General features: G+C 37.6%; 1 protein-coding gene across 5 annotated transcripts in view; it reads left to right on the top strand.

Moving 5' to 3' along the window:
• The window catches only part of DOCK3 (dedicator of cytokinesis 3), a 589066-nt gene that overhangs the window by 219960 nt on the left and 346652 nt on the right, over positions 1-22454 (top strand). For all 5 annotated transcript variants that reach the window (XM_078077688.1, XM_078077697.1, XM_078077693.1 and 2 more), the window contains exon 5: positions 22139-22235. In XM_078077688.1, coding sequence (XP_077933814.1) covers positions 22139-22235 — 97 coding nt within the window. The remainder of the gene's footprint in view (positions 1-22138; positions 22236-22454) is intronic.

Below are 22454 nucleotides of genomic sequence, written 5' to 3'. Positions count from 1 at the left end.
CTTTGGGAAAAAAACTGAGGGTTGTGGAAAGGGAGGTGGGTGGGGGGACAGGGTAACAGGGTGATGGGTATTAAGGAGGGCACGTGATGTGATGAGCATTGGGTGTTATATGCAACTAATGAATCATTGAACATTACATCAAAAACGAAATGTCTTAGCAGTCTACAGGAACAAAGCATTTCTATCAAGCTAGCTTCCAGAAGGAAATGTAGATACAATAAAATGTCCTTATAACCTGCAGCCCATTGACAGATACTTGAAGTGGGAAGAATGTAATGTTCCTCCAGGAAGCTCCCGACTACATTCATGTTAATGCCTTGCTAGAGGGAAAAACAACCTTTACTTGACAATGGTAAGGCCTCTGGTATCCTGTGAGTCTCTAAAATGAAAAGCTTTTTGAAAACCTCCCTTTTCCTTACCTCCCCCACCCCATAGTATATAATCAGCCACCCTTCACAACCCTGATGCAGCAGCTCTTTCTGTCCATGGGTCCTGTCCCTATGCTTTAATAAACCACCATTTTGCACTAAACAAACAAACAAAAAACGAATGATGTATTATATGTTGGCTAATTGAATTTAAATTAAAAAAAATAAAATAAATGATTATAAGCTTTCAGTGTAAATGGGTTCTGTGACTAAGTGGAAATTGACAGTTGTGCTGGTTCCTTGAGAAATTGTCTTCTGTGTATAGGATTCACTTTTGTTACGGAATTGTTTCTTAGACCATTTAGGAGAGGATACTTAGGATAAGATTGTTAATAAATAAAGCACATGTTTTACACACACACACAAAAATGGTTGGTTGAATTCCCCTGTGAAGCCATCTGGCCCTGGACTTTTGTTTGTTGGGAGATTTTTGATTACTGATTTGATTTCTTTGCTGGTTATCGGTCTGTTCAAGTTTTGGTAGTTTATATGTTTCTAGGAATTTATCCATTTCTTCCAGAGTGTCTGATTTGTTGGCACGTAATATTTCATAATATTTTCTTATAATTGTTTGTATTTCTGTGGTGTTGGTTGTGATTTCTCCTCTCTCACATGTGATTTTATTTATTTAGGTCCTTTCTCTTTTTGATAAGTACGTTCTTTTTTCCTTTTATGATATTTACATGGTTGAAGTGCCCAGGTACTTGTTTTGCAAAATGTCCCTCAATTTGTATTTGTCTAAATGTTTTCTCCTGGTTAGATTCAAGATTTTGGATTGCAATACTACATGGATGATGTTGTGAATTAAAACATGCATATTTCTCCTGCGTGTTGAACCAGTGCTTGATAAGATTAGAAAGACTGGGACTTGGGGCTCTACCTTAGTAAATATTAGGCAGGAGCAAGGGCCTTTCAATCAGAGAACATGCATTGTGTTTCTATCATGTGCCTTCTTCATTGTATCCTGCCATACCTGTGAGAAAGATGACCCTGTGCTCTTGATGCTTCTTAAGGTTATCATCTGCTTCTTGGAAAACTTGTAGCATTTGTGCTGAAGTACTTTTTGTTTTTTATGTGGTTGACAGGGCATGAAATTACTTGACTAGGCTATCTGTGGAATTTTTTTCTGGGGACTTTTATATTTTTCAGTTAGCTTTTGAAATTTTTCTTGACATCTGGGTTTTCTCATTCTTAAAATGATTCAAGTAGAGTCATCACTTTTTGTAAAGTTTCAGTGAAAAAATATACATTTGTAGGGGCGCCTGGGTGGCTCACTTGTTAAGCATCTGCCTTCAGCTCAGGTCATGATCCCAAGGTCTTAGGATCGAGCCCCACATCAGGCTCCCTGCTCAGCGGGAAAGCCTGCTTCTCCCTCTCACACTCCCCCTGCTTGTGTTCCCTGTCTTGCTGTGTCTCTCTCTGTCAAATAAATAAATAAAATCTTTAAAAAATGTACATTTGTAGTAAATTTGAAGATTTCAGGGCTGATAAGGAAAAAGACATGACTATGAGATGCGAATAACACATTATGAGCTTTATTTAGGTAGAGCTTTGACAGGTTAAGGTAAATCCCTCACAGCTGGAGACCTCCCAGAAACAGCAGTGCAGGGCCATCCCTATAACAGGAAGAGGACACAGGAACCCTTGGGAGAGAAGGGATTTTTGTATCTAGATTATATTACTCATCTGACCTCAATTTTTTTTTATATTCAGTTAGCCAACATATAGTAGTACATCATTAGTTTTTGATGTAGTGTTCAATGATTCATTAGTTGCATATAACACCCAGTGCTCATCACAACACGTGCCCTCCTTAATACCCATCACCTGGTTACCCCATTCCCCCACCCCCTCCCTTCTATAACCCTCAGTTTGTTTCCCAGGGTCCAGAGTTTCTCATGGTTTGTCTCCCTCTCTGATTTCTTCCCATTCAGTTTTCCCTCTCTTCCCCTGTGGACCTCTGCGCTATTCCTTGTGTTCCACATATGAGTGAAACCGTATGATAATTATCTTTCTCTGCTTGACTTATGAGATTATGTTACTCATCTGAAAGATGGGAAATCTCTGGGTCAGAGGGCACCATAGAATAGCAGCAGTTTATGGTCTTTTTTAGTACCAGGGTTTGTTTAACCTGTGGGTAGCAGGTATTGAGTGCAGCTTCATTAATGTAAAATGGCAGGCTCTAAATGGCTAAAAATATGCTTATTTGGGTTATATTAAAAGCAGTTGGATGTATAAAATTTTGGCACTGGTGGGCTCTGAGCTAATGGTGCTCCCTTACCGTGAAGAAGTAAATAACATAGGGCCCAATATACAGAAGGTCACTTTTGCACATTTATATAACACCATTACATTATGAAGCACTTATAAATATTTTTTATTTTTAAATTGCGGGAAATTAGGGTCATGATTTAAATTAGGAATAGCCAACTTCTGTAGTTTTAGAAGTTGTCAGTTTTACTGATCACTAACCAAATTTCAGTTTAATTGAAAAATAATTGGGTGATGGGCATTAAGGAGGGCACTTGATGTAATGAGCACTGGGTGTTATATGCAACTGATGAATCAATAAATTCTACCTCTGAAACTAATAAAAAAGAAAGAAAGAAAAGAAAGAAAAATATATCTAGGGTCAAATTATAAATGGACTAAATGTATTTTAGGAGGGAGGTACCAGGTATTACAGATAGGTCAGTGACATACTCCTCTTATGTTCTGTTCAAGGAGTTATTTGCATTTTATTATTTTTTGGATATTGCCTCTCTACTCTGATTTAATGAGCCTGGTTTCAAAGTGGGGTGAGTGTGTGTGGGAGGATACACATAGGAGCATACATGTGCATTGTAAGGAACACATGAGAAAACAGCATCAATTTAAGTACTAGTTAATGTGTAACATTTCTTTTCTCTGGCACTTTTTGTTTGTTTTTGTTTTTGTTTTTCTTTCTTTTTTTCCCAAAGATTTTTATTTACTTGAGAGAGAGAGAGAGAGAGAGAGAGAGAGAGAGCACAAGCAAAAGCAGGGGGCAGCAGACAGGGTGAGGGAGAAACAGTCTCCCTGCTAAGCAGGGAGCCAGATGTAGGGCTCCATCCTAGCACCCTGAGATCATGACCTGAGATCATGACTTGAGCCAAAGGCAGATGCTTAACCGACTGAGCCACCCAGATGTCCCCTCTCTGGCACTTTTATTTTTGTTTGTGTATTTGCTGAAATAACTTCTGTCTTCATTAGAGATGAACATCAAAACTGATTTTTAAAGAAATTCCTTCTTGCAGCAACTTCTAAATGTTCCACTTTCCCTCTTTACTAGATAATTTTCATCAGCTTACAACTTCTTGAACTCATTACTTTGTTTTTTTCACAGCAAAATTTCTCCAGAGTGGCTATGCAACAATGCTTATTGAATATTATTAAGTAGTATATTTAGTACATTATATTCATTTTTACTTCTTTATGTTTTTGATTTTTAAAAACACATATATATATAATTCTATAATGAAACTTATTTATACTATTGGAGTAAAACAGGCAAAGCCTACTAACTTGCTGATGGGAAAAACCATAACTTGTGAATGTTTCCTCAATATTTAAGGTAGAGAGAAATGTATGTGTATACACATACTGTAGAACTGTATTAAGTTCTGAATTAAAATTCATATTTTCTTTGCTCAGATTAAGATAATTATTTAAGTCCCTATTTAAGTATCTCTTTTGTTAGTAACATTTTGCCTTACAAATATTCAGGAGTATGAAAGTTAATGTAGTGTTTGAGAAGTGCTTCAATTGAACAGATGGTTTTTGAACATTTAAGAAAGAATGTGGTGCTTGAAACTGTGGAAAGAGCCAAGATGTCCATCAACAGATGAATGGATAAAGAAGATGTGGTATATATATACAATGGAATATTATGCAGCCATCAAAAGGAATGAGATCTTGCCATTTGCAACAACGTGGATGGAACTGGAGGGTATTATGCTGAGCGAAATAAGTCAAACAGGGAAAGACATGTATCATATGACCTCACTGATATGAGGAATTCTTAATCTCAGGAAACAAACTGAGGGTTGCTGGAGTGGGGGGTGGGGTGGGAGGGATGGGGTGACTGGGTGATGGACACTGGGGAGGGTATGTGCTCTGGTAAGTGATGTGAATTGTGCAGACTGTTGAATCTCAGATATGTACCTCTGAAACAAATAATGCAATATATGTTAAGAAAGAAAAAAAGAAGAAGAAGAATGTAGCAGGAGGGGAAGAACGAAGGGGGGGAAATCGGAGGGGGAGACGAACCATGAGAGACGATGGACTCTGAAAAACAAACTGAGGGTTCTAGAGGGGAGGGGGTTGGGAGGATGGGTTAGCCTGGTGATGGGTATTGAGGAGGGCACGTTCTGCATGGAGCACTGGGTGTTATGCACAAACAATGAATCATGGAACACTATATCTAAAACTAATGATGTAATGTATGGGGATTAACATAACAATAAAAAAAAATTAAAAAAAAAAAAAAAGAAAGAATGTGGTGCTTGAAAAGAGTCATGCATTTACCATGACTAAGTCAGTCCAGTGCAATGGATATAATGTGTTTTGGTTTCTACAAAGCATATGACAGTCTTCCATAACACACCTATGGACATATAGGCAAGATGCTAACAAAGTTAAATGAATTTTTTTTTTTTTAAAGATTTTGTTTATTTGAGAGAGAGACACAGAGATAGAGCATGAGCAGGGAGGAGAGGGAGAAGCAGGCTCCCCGCTGAGCTGGGAGCCTGATGTGGGGCTCAATCCCAGGACCCTGGGATCATGACCTGAGCTGAAGGCAGACGCTTAATGACTGAGCCACCCAGGCGCCCCAAAGTTAAATGAATTTACAGTTGGTTGAACATCTGTCCAGGAATGTTTATCATTTCTTTCTTTGTGCCAGTGCTCTATTATACTTCCATTAGTTCCTATCTGTGTGTCCTCATCTTCAGCTCAGTGTCTAACATGTAATACACACTTAGTAAACATGCTGGGTAGATGAGTAAGTTAGAGACTTTAACAATTTGATACTAATACAGTAGGTTTCTGATGGTAAGCAATGGGGTATAAACCTTATCCATAGCCATACTGAATAAAAAAGACTAGATGAGGGGTACCTGGGTGGCTCAGTTAAGTGTCTGACTCTTGATTTTGGCTCAGGTCATGATCTCAGGGTCCTGGGATCCAGCCCTGCATTCAGTAGGGAGTCTACTTGAAGATTTCTCTCCATTTCCCTTTGCCCCTCCCCCCACTTGTGTGTGCATGCTCTATCTCTCTAAAATAAATAAGTAAAAAATAAATAAAAAACTAGTTGACCTAGAAATAGAAATTAAAACAATTTTCCTTAAAAATTATTCGAAAGATCTAAGGTAGTTCACAGAAGGAAAGGAAAAGCTAAGCTACCAGTTTTCAGAAAGGATAAAAACTAGAATGGTTCTGTAAATCTGGATGCAGGACTTACTTAATGGACAGTCTCTTCAGGTGGGTGCCACTCATGCAGTTTTACACTGTTTTCCAAACCTGCGTTGCTCTTTTTGAGATTCACATTATCAGGAGAGTGGTAGAATGGCAGAGGTTGGGTTGTGTGCATGCAATAGATTTAATAGATGCGGAAATCTTATCTGATTAAATCAGGACTCATTTAAACTACATATTTTAGGACAGTAGGAAAAGGCCTCTGGAAAATGACATTGAAATTTTAGAGGCAACATTAAGGATATATCACCAATTTTACTCTAAAAGTGCTGTATCTTAGGATACATTCTTCATGGTCTTAATATTTTTAGCACACTACTACATTTTATTTTCCTATATTATCTTTAACATTCTTGGTTCTCTGTATACATATGAGATTTGTCTATGATTTTCTTTTCTTGTAATATCCTTGACTAGTTTTGGTATAAAGATTAGTTTATAGAATGAATCTGGTAACCTTCACACTATTTCTAGACTTTGAAAAAGTTAGAGACTAATCTTTAAAGAGCTGATAAAATTTGCTTGTAAAAATGTCTGGACTTGAAGAGTGACAAGCAAGACAGTGGGATAGGAGTTTTCTACCATCTCCTCACAGAAGCATCGATCTTGACAACCAGCTATGGACAAGATTGCCTTTGTGGAATCTGGATACAGGACTTACATAATGGACATTATGTTCAGGTTGCTACTCTTGCCGTTTTACCACTGTTTTCCATTTCTGCATTGCTGGGATTCCACTGAAGAAATGTTAGCACACTGTTGAAGCAAAAAATCTGAGAATAGTTGCATTGAAGAGGGTAAGAACAATTTCACTTTACCTGTGTCATCCCTCCCAAAGGTGTCACAGCTCATTGCCAAGAGAGATTCACTTGGCCTACAATTTTCCCACTGGGGGAATGTGAGAGGATAGTGAATGAGCACTTGGCTTTCCAGCCATGCAGGATGCTGCCCCAGAGGCCCGTTTTTTCCTCTCACCATACCTAGAATCCTGAGGTAATCAGCACAGCAAAGTGGTTGAGAGAGGTGGGGGAGCAGATAAGAGATGTGGGGACTCACAGCAACCAGGGCTCAGAAATCATCAAAGGACCACAGATCTGACTAACTAATCACTTTAGAGACTCACACCAAGAAGCCTGACCATGAGCCAGTGGGAACATCTTCCTGCAGATTCCTCCAACTGGCCCAGGGACACTTAAAATGTTCTGGATGCCTTACCCAGCCTTCCTGTAACTGCATCACCAATATCACATGTGCCCCATGGATGGTGAGTTACAAGCCTGTGAATATGGCTTGCAATTCTGCCAAAAGCCAGATAAGCTCTGTAGGATCAGGAGAAGGCACACAACTCGAGCATTTCAGGGTATTGCTCTAGGGAAAATAAATGAGAAGTTATCAGTCAGCACCTGGCCTGGCTTTGTGACATCAAGAGAAGGCATACAATCTTAAGAATTCTCACTAAAGAGGGAATCAGAGATGTGGAGCAGGAGCATACATAGAAAAGGTCTGAGAGAGCTTCAGAATTTATTCCTGGACTGACTAGTAAAGGCATTTCTCTTCTGAGGGCCCTCAATAAAGACTGGAGAAGGTAACTTCTTTGAATAAAAGACAGCAATGCAAAATTTCAGGGAATAAGAAAAATCAAGGAACCTATGACACCACCAAGGAAGTACATTAATTTTCCATTTGCCATCCTAAAAGAAATAGAGATCTATAAATTGTCTGAAAAAGAATTAAGCATAATTATTTTAAGGAAGCTCAGCAGCTATCAGAGAACATAGATGGATAATGAAATCAGGAAAAGAACAAATGAACAAAACGGGAGGTTCAACGAAGATAGAACTCATAAAAAAGAACCAAATTCTAGAGCTGAAGTATACAGTGAACAAAATAAAAACTGTAATTGATAGTGTCAACAACAGACTTGATCAAACAGAAGATCTGTGAACTCAATGATAAGTCACTTGAAAATATCCAGTCAGAAGAGGAAAAAAAGAAAGAAATGAATGAAAAGGAATGAACACAGCCTACAGAGTTTATGGAATCATTCTCTTGGACTAATATATGCCTATGGTAGTCCCAGAAAGAGAAGAGAAAGAGTTAGGGGCAGAAAACTAATTTAAAGAACTGGCTAAAAACTTTACAAACCTGAGGAGAAATATGGACATCCAGGCGATCAACAAAACAAAAAGGCAACCTGCTGAATGGGAGAAGATCTTTGCAAATGACATACCCAATAAGGGGTTATTATTCAAAATATATGAAGAATTGATACAACTCAACACCAAAAAAACAAATAATCTGATTAAAAATGGGCAGAAAAAGATTAATTGACCATATAGTTGTGGGTTTTTTATTGTTCTATTGATCTGTGTGTCTATTTTTGTGCCAGAACCTAACTGTTTTGATCACTACAGCTTTGTAATATCACTGGAAGTCCAGAATTGTGATACCTCCCGCTTTACTTTTTCTTCTTTTCTTTTATAAGGTTGCTTTGGCTATTCTTTTGTGGTTCCTTACAAATTTTAAGATTATTTGTTCTAGCTCTGTGAAAAATGCTGTTGGTATTTTGATAGGGATTACATAAAATGTGTAGATTGCTTCGGGTAATATAGACATTTTAACAATATTTTTTCTTTCAATCCATGAACACAGAGTCTCTTTCCATTTCTTTCTATCATCTTCAATTTCTTTCATAAGTCTTTTATAGTTTTCAGAGTACAAGTCTCTCACTTCTTTAGTTAGGTTTATTCTTAGGTATCTTATAGCTTTTGGTGCCATTGTAAATGGGATTGATTCCTTGATTTCTCTTCCTGCTGCTTCATTATTGGTATATAGAAATGCTGTAAATTTCTGTATGTTGATTTTGTATCCTACAACTTTACTGAATTTGTGTATTCTAGCAATTTTTTTGGTGGAATCTTTCAGGTTTTCTATGTATAATATCATGTCATCTGCAAATATTGAAAATTTGACTTCTTCCTTACTGATGTGGATACCTTTTATTTCTTTTTGTTGTCTGACTGCTGTGGCTAGGACTTCCAGTACTATGTTGAATAAAAGTGGTGAGAGTGGGCATCCTTGTCTCTTGTTCCTGATCTTAGGGGAAAAGCTCCCAGTTTTTCCCTGCTGAGGATGTTAGCTGTGGTTTTTCCATATAAAGTCTTTCTTTATTATGTTGAGGTATATTCTCTCTAAACCTACTTTGTTGAGGGTTTTTATCATGAATGGATGTTGTACTTTGTTAAATGCTTTTTCTGCATCTATTGAAATGATCATACAGTTTTTATCCTTCTCTTAGGATATTTAAAAATTTTTATTGCAATTTATGATTATGTCCCTCTTTTTATACTATTGTTGTTTTTGTGCTTTTTAAAATTTATTTTCATATGATTATTTCTTTCTGAAGTTTGTCTGTTTTGATTTAGCAAAGAATTTATGTTGCTGATCCTCCCTATTGTCTCTCATTGTTTTCTATTTCATTAACATATTTTAAATTTTCATAAATAATATTTTCTAGTTTCCATTTTGTTTGACCTCTGTTTTTTAAAAAAATTAACAATTTTTAAAACTTTTTGTCAGTTTGGACACTTTCTAATTCTAGAATTAAAGATTATGGAATTCCCTCTGTGTAATACTTTAGCTATATTATACAAGGTTTTATAGTTAGTATATGTTTCCAAATTGATAATCTCTAGAATATTCTCTTATAGCTTCATAATGTTTTTGTTTTGCTTTTCTGTAATTTTTGGACTGTAGTGTAAGTTAAACCTCATCACCATTCCTCACCCTTTAAAAATAGGTGAGAAAGGAAGAAGAGAAGAATGAAGTAAATGTATAAATATATATGATATATCAAGGAAAAATATATAATACATGATACAGATATGTTTCTCTACCTGGTAATAAGTATTAATTTTCATTAATGAGCTCCTTTTTTTACACCAATTTTATGATCTTTTTACTTTAGCTAGTACCTCAGCTAAGGTATTTGAGCCTTTGGTAGTTCCATATGATAAGGGATGATACAGTTTTTTTCATTAGCTTTTACCACAGAGTATGGTAGTATTAGGATGCTCCTTGTGGATCCCTTTGGTTCTATCTATGCTTTTCCCCACTTCTATATGCAGCAATAAACCTGTTTCTTCTTGAGGACTAACAAAAATTAAACACAACAGCCAATACCAAAACAGCCTTTTCCCCCCTTGTATGCCCAGTGGCAGGAAGAACCTAAAACTGAAATGGCCTCATGGTCATCTCAGATTCAGTGTAATTGAATCATGTTCTCATCCGGTATATTCATGTTTCACTTAGGTTCTAAGTCAGCAGTCAAAAGTCCTCAAGAGATTGGAACCTTAGATTTTGCAAATGAGTCATCATGTTTGAGAGTGAGAATTGCTCCTTCCATCACTACCTCTTCTTTCTCAACCCATGTATTCTGTTTTAGGGAGAAACATAGCTATATTGGTTCTTGGTTCAGAGCATTTATCACATCATGTGGATAGTACCCCAGTCTTTAAAAAGATAGCATAGTGAATTCTTATAGAGTCCTCTCTATTGTTCTATACAGTCCAGTGTTCTGGGTGATGGAGTAATTAGCAGTATCAGTGAATCCTGTGGGCACGAGTCTGTTATTCTACTTCTTTTATTTCAAGTGAGATCCTTGCTCATATTTCAGTTTTATACACATTAACATGATGACAAATAAGATATTTAGTAGTCTACTGAAGGTCATTTTTCCAGAGATAAAGAAGGCAGAGAAAGTCCAAATCCCATCCCTTTTATGATGAATGGAGTCCAGTGTAATAAACTTGCCAAACTGTGTTGGCTAATCCACTTGGATATGGTACTATATCAGAGTCTCAGGATTACCCACTGCTACTGGCCTGTTCTGATTCAACAGTTGTTGTACCAGATCAGCCTTTATGAGGGAAAGTCCATGGAGTTAAGCTTGTGATAGTTGCAATGCCTTTTTTTTTTTAATTTAAAAAAATTTTTTTAAAATTTTTTATTGTTATGTTAATCACCATACATCATTAGTTTTTGATGTAGTGTTCCATGATTCATTGTTTATGCATAACACCCAGTGCTCCATGCAGAACGTGCCCTCTTTAATACCCATCACCAGGCTAACCCATCCTCCCACCCCCCACCCCCAGAATCCTCAGTTTGTTTTTCAGAGTCCATCGTCTCTCATGGTTCATCTCCCCCTCCGATTACCCCCCCTTCATTCTTCCCCTCCCCCTCCTCCTCCTTCTTCTTCTTTTTTTTTCTTAACATATATTGCATTATTTGTTTCAGAGGTACAGATCTGTGATTCAACAGCCTTGCACAATTCACAGCGCTCACCATAGCACATACCCTCCCCAGAGTCTATCACCCAGCCACCCCATCCCTCCCACCCCACCCCACCACTCCAGCAACCCTCAGTTTGTTTTCTGGGATTAAGTATTCCTCCTATCAGTGAGGTCATATGATACATGTCTTTCTCTGATTGACTTATTTCGCTCAGCATAACACCCTCCAGTTCCATCCACGTTGTTGCAAATGGCAAGATCTCATTCCTTTTGATGGCTGCATAATATTCCATTGTATATATATACCACATCTTTATCCATTCACCTGTCGATGGACATCTTGGCTCTTTCCACAGTTTGGCTATTGTGGACATGCTGCAATGCCTTTTACCACATTCACTGCGGGAAAGCTGGGGAAGGAAACAGATTGAATTCATGAGACACTGGGGTATTGAGGGGTTGATATAGGGCATAAAGAAAATTGGCTTCCTTTGAAAGATAACTCATTTAGGTGAGCCAATCTATAAGTCTTTAAGGAAAGGAAGGACACCCTCATCAGAGAAGGAGGGCCTTTTCCTACTGCAAAGGGTTCAATAAGTGTGACATTGAGGCCCTTTTAAGTTGTCCCATGTTGTACTCTTATCTCTACTATTCTTTCCAAGTCAGTAGCCTGCCTTTTATCTTAATATTTATGGAAAGGCCTTAAATTCAACTGACCTTGTAATTCAGCAATCATCAGGATCAAAACTAGATTTTGGTTTTTGGCTTTGAGCACCAAAACTGGAAGAAAAGATTACTCTGAACTCTTATTTTTTTTTTTAAGATTTATTTATTTATTTGAAAGAGAGTGAGAGAGAAAGAGAAGAGGGGCAGAGGGAAAGAGAGAGAAAGAAGCAGACTCCATGCAGGGCTCAATCCCATGACCCTGAGATCCTGACCTGAGCTGAAATCAAGAGTCAGAGGCTTAACGAACTGAGCCACCCAGGTGCCCTACTCTCAACTCTTATGCAGAACATCAATAAAGTGAGCATTTAGCTTTTTGCAGCCCTGGTTTTCTGACTAGAGATGATCCTTCCAATTAGATATTATGGAACATATCAAATTGTCTCATCCATCCATTCTATATCTGCTAGATTTATTTAACTCTTAGTTTAGAATAGAGTTAAAGGGAGAATCAGTAAGTCAGCAGTACCTACCAGAAGGTTTCTTGCTTTTGATCGTGTAGGCCAAGGTACCCTTTTATACTTGTCCTTTTTTTTTTTGCCTTTGATGTCATTGTTGGTCTGTTTAGGAAACTACTCTCAAACTCAACCTCAGACTTACTCTGCTTATAGTTGTATGGATTTCTATTGCATGTGTTCTGGGAACCTTGTCATTATCATCACCACAGCTGGTTGGGGATCTGGGGGCTTGAAATGGATAGATAGATGAGAGAGGGGATAGGAAGGGAATCAGTAATGATGCTCATGAAAGAAATATTAGAAGAATTATTGACAATCAGCTGCCAAAGAACAATGTGAAGGACTTGAGCATCTCAAGGGCTATGGGGTAGAGTTGTGCATTGTACAGCATTAGACAGCTGAGACAGAGAAGGATAAGCTTATGTCCTAACTTGTCACAGCATGATACGGAATGAAAAGTAGGGACTTTCTATGATTATACTTTCTTGCTTAAGTTACCTCAGTGCCTTCTAACTGCTCTCCTCCTTCTACCTATGTCTCCTTACAGTTTATTCTCGACATAGCTGCCAGAGTAATTTTTAAAAAATAGAAGTTAGATCATGTTACTCCTGTGTTTAAAACCTTCCAATGGCTCCTATCTCACTCAGAGTAAAAACCAAAGTTCTTACAAAGGCTTACAAGGTTATATGACCTGGCTTCACTCCTTCTAAACTCTCCCTGTTTCTCATTTGGCTTCAATTACATTGGCTTCCTTGCTTTTATTCAAACATATCAGGTATGCTCCTGCCTTAAGGTTTTTGTTCATGCTCTTTCCTATGCTTGGAGTACTATGCCTGACTAAAACTCTGTCACTTCCTTCAGGTCTTTTCCCAAATCTCAATGAGACATAGCCTGACTACCATATTTAATTCTGCCTCCTCCAGTCCCCTCACCATCTTAAAACTGAATGCTTCCATAGGACTGCTGCCTCTGGAAACTGACTGTAGCTGCCACCAAGTTGGTTTCTTTGTAGTCTCTGCTTCTTTGGGTAATTGGTTTCCCTTTCTAAGTCTGGTGTAGATGGAGCTCAGGTTATAAGCCTGTGCCATAGTCATAGAGAGGCTGAGAAATCAAGTATCTATTATTTTCTGCTTGTATAGTGGAAGGCAAATCTGTCTCTACATTTGGGGTTTTTATCAAACAAAGAAGGGGTTTACAATGCTGGAGCTAAGGAGAAGAAAATCACAATTTTCTGTAACACTGCCATTCTTTTCTCCTGGGAATCCTGTTATGAGTAGGTTGGAATTCTTTCACTTCTCCCTCATGTCTCTTAAGTACTCTTTCATACTTTGGGTTACTTTTTTGCTCTGACCTACATTCTAGAGTGATTTTTTCATTACTGCCTTGCTACTAATTTTCTCTTGAGTTTTGTCCAGCATGTATCCTTTCTGTTGAGGTTTGTTTTTTCCCACTGCTATTATTTTTTGACATCTTAAGAATTGTGGTAAAATATTCATAACATAAAATTTAACATTTTAACCATTTTTAAGAGTATAATCCAGTGGCATTAAGTATATTCATAGTGTTGTGCAATCTTCATGAGTATTCAACTCTGGAATTTTTCATCGGCCCAAACAGAGACTTTGTACCTCTTAAACAGATAACTCCCCATCCCCCCTTCCTTCAGCCCCTGGGAACTTTCTTCTTTCTATCTCTATGAATTTTCCTATTCTACGTACCTCATGTAAATGGAATCATGCAGTATTTGCCCTTTTGTGTCTGGCTTATTTTACTTAGCATAGTATTTTCAAAGCTCATCCATGTTATAGCATGTATCAAAATTTCATTTATTTTAGGGCGCCTGGGTGGGTCAATTGGTTGAGTGTCTGCCTCTGGCTCAGGTTGTGATCCCAGGGTCCTGGGATTGAGTCCCGCATCAGGCTCCCTGCTCTGCGGGCAGCCTGCTTCTCCCTCTGCCTCTCTCTCTCTCTCTCATGAATAAATAAATAAAATCTTTTTTAAAAATTTCATTTATTTTAAATGTTGAATAATATTCCCATATATACATATTACGTTTCATTATTCAGCCATCAGTGGACACTTTGTTCATAATACTTTTCTTTTGGAAAATTTCTAGTTGGTTCTTCTGCATATTCATTGGCTCCTGTTTTATTTGTGTTTGCTTGTGTTTCATACTTTTCCTTTTTAAAATGGGAGTTACTCATTTCTCTAAACATTATAAACATATAAAAATGTTTGTCAGACTTTTATAAAATTCTGAAAAGATTTTTTAATATTATTTTTAAACCTTGACCATTTTATTTACCTATGTTTTAGAATTTTGGTTTTTAGAAGTGAGAGATTTTGTTTTTCCCTTCCTTCTCTTCCTCTCAGCACATCTGTCTAGTGCTTATGCAGTTACCTCTGCCTGCTCCCAAGGCCCCAGTGTAGAACCAAGTCCTTCAGCAGCATTTTAGATTTCCATAGGCATAGCTATACTGGGGCCAAGGCAGATCATGACCTTGGGCTGTGTGGAGGAGGGGACTGCTTTAGGCCCAATCTGTTTAGCCCTAGAGCTTGCTAAAAGCCATAGTTCCAAGTGAGGTTCAGTAGCAATTTTTTCTACTTGGCCTATGGAACAATGTGTTTGTAATAATACTATATCTGAATTTTAGGAGTTTTTAGGATATGGGGTATTATGATCCAAGAAAAATAAATCAGTTTTAGTTTCAACTTAGATTAGTTAAATTGAGGTGAGTCCAAAGCCTTAAAATTTTAAAATAGGAACATTGTAAATTTCCCATAGATCACCCTATTTAAAATAGCTGAACATGTAATAGATGAAACTTTCCACTTTATTCCACATGTCATTTCTGTGTTAATCTTTTTTTTAAATTTTATTATGTTATGTAAATCACCATACATTACACCATTGGTTTTTGATGTAGTGTTCCATGATTCATTGTGTATAACACCCAGTGCTCCATTCAGTACATGCCCTCTTTAATACCCATCACCAGGCTAACCCATCCCACCAACTCCCTCCCATCTAGAACTCTCAGTTTGTTTCTCAGAGTGCATAGTCTCTCATGGTTCGTCTCCCCCTCCAATTTCCCCCCCTTCATTTTTCCCTTCCTGCTCTCTTCTTTCTTCTTCTTCTTTTAATATATAATGTATTATTTGTTTCAGAGGTACAGGTCTGTGATTCAACAGTCTTACACAATTCACAGTGCTCACCATAGCACATACCCTCCCCAATGTCTATCACCCAGCCACCCATCCCTGCCACCCCCCACCGCTCCAGCAACCCTCAGTTTGGTTCCTGAGATTAAGAATTCCTCGTATCAGTGAGGTCATATGATACATGTCTTTCTCTGATTGACTTATTTCGCTCCGCATAATACCCTCCAGTTCCATCCACATCGTTGCAAATGGCAAGATTTCATTCTTTTTGATGGCTGCATAATATTCCATTCTATATATACACCACATCTTCTTTATCTGTTCATCTATCGATGGACATCTTGGCTCTTTCCATAGTTTGGCTATGATTATACTTAACATCGGGGTGCACGTACCCCTTCGGATCTCTACATTTGTGTCTTTGGGGTAAATACCCAGTAGTGCAATTGCTTGGTCATATGGTAGCTCTATTTTCAACTTTTTGAGGAACCTCCATACTGTTTTCCAGAGTGGCTGCACCAGCCTGCATTCCCACCAACAGTGTAGGAGGGTTCCCCTTTCTCCGCCAACATCTGTCATTTCCTGACTTGTTAATTTTAGCCATTCTGACTGATGTGAGGTGGTATCTCATTGAGGTTTGGATTTGGATTTCCCTGATGCCGAGCAATGTTGAGCACTTTTTCATGTGTCTGTTGGCCATTTGGATGTCTTCTTTGGAAAAATGTCTGTTCTTGTCTTCTGCCCATTTCTTGATTGGATCATTTGTTCTTTGGGTGTTGAGTTTGGTAAGTTCTTTATAGATTTTGGATACTAGCCCTTTATCTGATATGTCATTTGCAAATATCTTCTCCCATTCCGTCGGTTGTCTTTTGGTTTTGTTGACTGTTTCTTTTGCTGTGCAAAAGCTTTTTGTCTTGATGAAGTCTCAATAGTTCATTTTTGCCCTTGCTTCCCTTGCCTTTGGCGATGATTCTAGGAAGAAGTTGCTGCGGCTGAGGTCGAAGAGGTTGCTGCCTGTGTACTCCTTTAGGATTTTGATGGACTCCTGTCTCACATTTAGGTCTTTCAACCATTTTGAATCTATTTTTGTGTGTGGTGTAAGGAAATGGTCCAGTTTCATTCTCCTGCATGTGGCTGTCCAATTTTCCCAACACCATTTGTTGAAGAGACTTTTTTCCATTGGACATTCTTTCCTGCTTTGTCGAAGATTAGTTGACCATAGAGTTGAGGGTCCATTTCTGGGCTCTCTATTGTGTTCCGTTGATCGATGTGTCTGTTTTTGTGCCAATACCATACTGTCTTGATGATGACAGCTTTGTAATAGAGCTTGAAGTCCGGAATTGTGATGCCACCAGCTTTGCTTTTCTTTTTCAACATTCCTGTGGCTATGCGGGGTCTTTTCTGGTTCCATACAAATTTTAGGATTATTTGCTCCATTTCTTTGAAAAAAATGGATGGTATTTTGATGGGGATTGCATTGAATGTGTAGATTGCTCTAGGTAGCATTGACATCTTCACAATATTTGTTCTTCCAAACCATAAGCATGGAACGTTTTTCCATTTCTTTGTGCCTGCCTCAATTTCTTTCATGAGTATTTTATAGTTTTCTGAGTACAGATTCTTTGCCTCTTTGGTTGGATTTATTCCTAGGTATCTTATAGTTTTGGGTGCCATTGTAAATGGGATCGACTCCTTAATTTCTCTTTCTTCTGTCTTGTTGTTGGTGTATAGGAATGCCACTGATTTCTGTGCATTGATTTTATATCCTGTCACTTTACTGAATTCCTGTATGAGTTCTAGCGGTTTTGGGGTGGAGTCTTTTGGGTTTTCCACATAAAGTGTCATGTCATCTGCAAAGAGTGAGAGTTTGACTTCTTCTTTGCCGATTTGGATGCCTTTTATTTCTTTTTGTTGTCTGATTGCTGAGGCTAGGACTTCTAGGACTATGTTGAATAGCAGTGGTGATAGTGGACATCCCTGCCACGTTCCTGACCTCAGGGGGAAAGCTCTCAGTTTTTCCCCATTGAGAATGATATTCGCTGTGGGTCTTTCATAGATGGCTTTTATGATATTGAGATGTGTATCCTCTATCCCTATACTCTGAAGAGTTTTGATCAAGAAAGGATGCTGTACTTTGTCAAATACCTTTTTCTGCATCTATTGAGAGGATCCTATGGTTCTTGTTCTTTCTTTTATTAATGTATTGTATCACATTGATTGATTTGCGGGTGTTGAACCAACCTTGCATCCCAGGGATATATCCCACTTGGTCGTGGTGAATAATCCTTTTAATGTACTGTTGGATCCTATTGGCTAGTATTTTGGTCAGAATTTTTGCATCCATGTCCATCAGGGATATTGGTCTGTAATTCTCCTTTTTGATGAGGTCTTTGTCTGGTTTTGGGATCAAGGTAATGGTGGCCTCATAAAACGAGTTTGGAAGTTTTCCTTCCATTTCTATTTTTTGGAACAGTTTCAGAAGAATAGGTATTAATTCTTCTTTAAATGTTTGGTAGAATTCCCCTGGGAAGCCATCTGGCCCTGGGCTTTTGTTTGTTGGGAGATTTTTGATTACTGCTTCAATTTCCTTGCTGGTTATGGGTCTGTTCAGGTTTTCTATTTCTTCCTGGTTCAGTTTTGGTAGTTGATACATCTCTAGGAATGCATCCATTTCTTCCAGATTGTCTAATATGCTCGCATATAGTTGCTCATAATATGTTCTTATAATTGTTTGTATTTCTTTGGTGTTGGTTATGATCTCTCCTCTTTCATTCATGATTTTATTTATTTGGGTCCTTTCTCTGTTCTTTTTGATAAGTCTGGCCAGGGCTTTATCAATCTTACTAATTCTTTCAAAGAATGAGCTCCTAGTTTCGTTGATCTGTTCTACTGTTCTTTTGGTTTCTATTTCATTGATTTCTGCTCTGATCTTTATTATTTTTCTTCTCCTGCTGGGTTTAGGCTTTATTTGCTGATCTTTCTCCAGCTCCTTTAGGTGTAGGGTTAGGTTGTGTATTTGACACCTTTCTTGTTTCTTGAGAAAGGCTTGTATTGCTATATGCTTTCCTCTTAGGTTGACTTTGCTGCATCCCAAAGATGTTGAATAGTTGTGTTTTCATTTTCATTTGTTTCCATGAATTTTTTTAAATCTTCTTTAATTTCCTGGTTGACCCATTCATTCTTTAGTTGAATGCTCTTTAGCCTCCGTGTATTTGAGTTCTTTCCGACTTTCCTCGTGTGATTGAGTTCTAGTTTCAAAGCATTGTGGTCTGAAAACATGCAGGGAATGATCCCATTGTTTTGGTACTGGTTGAGACCTGATTTGTGACCTAGGATATGATGTATTCTGGAGAATGTTCCATGGGCACTAGAGAAGAATGTGTATTCTGTTGCTTTGGGATGGAATGTTCTGAATATATCTGTGAAGTCCATTTGGTCCAGTGTGTCATTTAAAGTCTTTATTTCCTTGTTGATGTTTTGCTTAGATGATCTGTCCATTTCAGTGAGGGGGGTGTTAAAGTCCCCCACTATTATTGTATTGTTGTCGATGTGTTTCTTTGCTTTTGTTATTAATGGGCTTATATAATTGGCAGCTCCCGTGTTAGGGGCATAGATATTTACAATTGTTAGATCTTCTTGTTGGATAGACTCTTTAAGTAAGATGTAGTGTCCTTCCTCATCTCTTATTACAGTCTTTGGTTTAAAATCTAATTTGTCTGATATAAGGATTGCCACCCTAGCTTTCTTTTGGTGTCCATTAGCATGTTAAATGGTTTTCCACCCCCTCACTTTTAATCTGGGGGTGTCTTTGGGTCTAAAATGAGTCTCTTGCAGACAGCATATCGATGGGTCTTGTTTTTTATCCAATCTGATAGCCTGTGTCTTTTGATTGGGGCATTGAGCCCATTTACATTCAGGATAACTATTGAAAGATATGAATTTAGTGTCATTCTTTTCTTCGATCTCCTGTTGAGTTCATAGGCTTTCAGAATGGTTTGATCCCTATCTAGCTGAATTCCTGGGACCAGACGAAATCCAGCTCTCCTACTCCTCCACCATCTTGCTTCTCCTGCCCCATTTCTCTGTTAATCTTACTAAAACACAACACTCTTAAAACATCTCCCATCTGTTTCCATAGGGTCGAATTTAAATCTCTTAGCCTTGCCCTGACAACACCTTTCTATCTTTTCAGTTTCCCACGTGTCCCCGGCATGAATTCTCTTTAATATGTTTCGCTCATTATTTTCTCTGTACCTTTTTTCATAGCTTATTAGAGCCAACAGGGCCCTCTCTCCACCTCCTTGCCTTTCTAACCTAACCTTTCTTTAGGAACATCACTTCCTTCATGAAGCTTTATCTGATCATCAGTTAATAGTGAACCTTTTCCTTCAGAGCTGCACTAGAACTTATAGTTGATGTCACACAGGACCTATTTGTGCTTCACATTTAAGTTTTGTTATTCAGGTTGTGACCTCCCTGATTGTTTCTATTAATCTCCTAATTATCTTTATGGCACTCTTAATACATTGTATATAAAAATAATTTCAGAAATTAATGTTTATACTAGTTATCCAGTAGTTTTAGGAAATAAACGATGTCTTTTCATTCAATTCAGTTTTGTCTGGTAGATCATTAAGACTTCCTCTTTTTCAGATCTGGCATTTGCCATTGGCTTACTCTCCGTCTGAGAAGTTCAATTATGACTTTTTTTTTTTAATTAAACCATTCATTTCAAAACTATTATAGTAGTATTTGAAGTAATTGGTAAAGTTCAGTCTAGGAATTACTACCTTGGATGTTCTTGGCACAAGGAAAAAAATGTATCACATTTTATTCTTAACAAGCCCTTGATGAAAGCTTTTATTTTATTTTATTTTTTTAAAAGTTTTTATTTATTTATTTGAGAGAGAGAATGAGAGAGAGAGAGCACATGAGAGGGGGGAGGGTCGGAGGGAGAAGCAGACTCCCTGCTGAGCAGGGAACCCGATGCGGGGCTTGATCCTGGAACTCCAGGATCATGACCTGAGCCGAAGGCAGTCACTTAACTAACTGAGCCACCCAGGTGCCCCGAAAGCTTTTATTTTAATCAGCTTATAAATTTGATGAATATGGATAGTGCTCTGACATCAGTCCAAGAAGATTCTTTTCATTTGCTGAAATAAAGCACACAAAATAAAACGATAAAGTCATAAAACACCATCAAGTAACATATGTTCATTGACAGTCAGTGTTAATGCCCTGAGTCATCTTTGAATACAGTGGTGGTTTGTCAGCTATCTTCCTATGTAAAGACATAATACATAATGCTTATTTTGTGAAATACACTTTCTTTTGCTCTTCCCAAGTGGTTGATTGTGGCTAACAAATAATTATGGGTTCCAATCACTTTAGCATATCAGTATATAAAATTTTAAGTCCAGAGAACATTTCATTATCCCTCACAATTGGCATAGACATTGTAAAAATATTATAAAATCATGCCCATACTTTGAACAAATTTTCAATAACTTTTCATTCATTTACTTGAGTTAAGATCTGGAATGTTTAGTATCATTTGAAAAGGCCTGGTGAGAGCTGGCCTCAGCATTACCAGCCTTTTTAAAGTTCTTGTTTATGTGAAATTGTTTCCCATTTCAGTGGCTTCTTGTATACTGTTTCCTCTGCAGGTGGCACCATACCTGTTTCTCTTCCTCCCTACATACTTTTCCTGTCATGAACTTTTTTCATCTTTTGGGCCTTAACACTTCTTTAGAGAAGATTTCACTGATCCTTTTCTTTCAAAATCATGTCCCCCAGCTAAAATCACTGATTTTACACTTTAATTTCCTTCTTAGATTCATCACTGTTCATATCTGTATGTTGTGATTATTTGTCTGTTGATTCTCTATCCAGAGCAAGAGCTCTCTGAAGATAGGGACCCTGTCCACTTTTGTTCACTGATAAATCCTTGGCAATTTAGCACAGGGAATGGCACCATAGTGGATGCTACTTATGAGGTAAACTGAGGGAATCCCAGTACCTTTCTGATCCTTACCAGGATCAGAATTCCTCTACCAGACCCAGAATTCTACTACTAACACAATTTTCTAAGAAAGCACAATACCAGTATAAGGGATAGTTTATAAAATGTTTCAAAAACCAGTGTCTGGGTCCCTTTCCCTCCATTTCCATCAGGTCTTTTATACCAAGAGCATAAGCTAATTTGTATTACTAGTTAATGTTAAAGGACACAAATAATTTAAAAAATTAATTTGAGCAGGACATGGGCATAATATATGGTCTTTCTTTAAAGAAAAAAAGGCTCAAAAACGGTCTTTAAAAAAGTCTTTCTTAAAGACAGTATTTCTAAAAGTAAAATTGAGGACTTACATAGCAAAACTCAGGTGTTTTTTCATTAATTTAGGTCATTTACACTATTGTACTATATTATGGCAAAAGAATCTTGAGTCAGTTGGATGTATCTCTCCTTTGTATTTGCATGAATTTAAAATTTGAGTTACACACATTGAAAAGGTCAGTAGATAGCATTCTGGTATTTTATCAAAGATAATGTGGCTCTTTGTTGTGGCTCTGGTTCTAGGCAGTATGAAACTGTGGTTCCACTTGAAGATTCTATTGTGACTGAGGTTACAGCAACTCTACAAGAATGGGCCAGTCTGTGGAAACAACTCTATGTGGTAAGTATTGATAACTAGCTTACTAGATCTTTAAAGTTCCATTAGAAAAGTGAAAAAAATTTATCTTACATACGCCAATTACAAATTTTTAGATTTCTGAATATTTGCAACTTTGTTCCTAATATTAACCGAAATGTGGTACACTAAGTGTTGTTCAACCTGAAGAGAACACATTATTTGTATGCCTTCAGTTCCATAACATCAGGGGTTTTAGCTGTC

The sequence above is a fragment of the Halichoerus grypus genome, chromosome 1 (assembly GCF_964656455.1).
Source record: "Halichoerus grypus chromosome 1, mHalGry1.hap1.1, whole genome shotgun sequence".
In the NCBI taxonomy this organism is placed as follows: domain Eukaryota; kingdom Metazoa; phylum Chordata; class Mammalia; order Carnivora; family Phocidae; genus Halichoerus; species Halichoerus grypus.
Note: the sequence above shows the minus strand (reverse complement) of the source record. Positions and strands in the feature narration are given on the sequence as shown.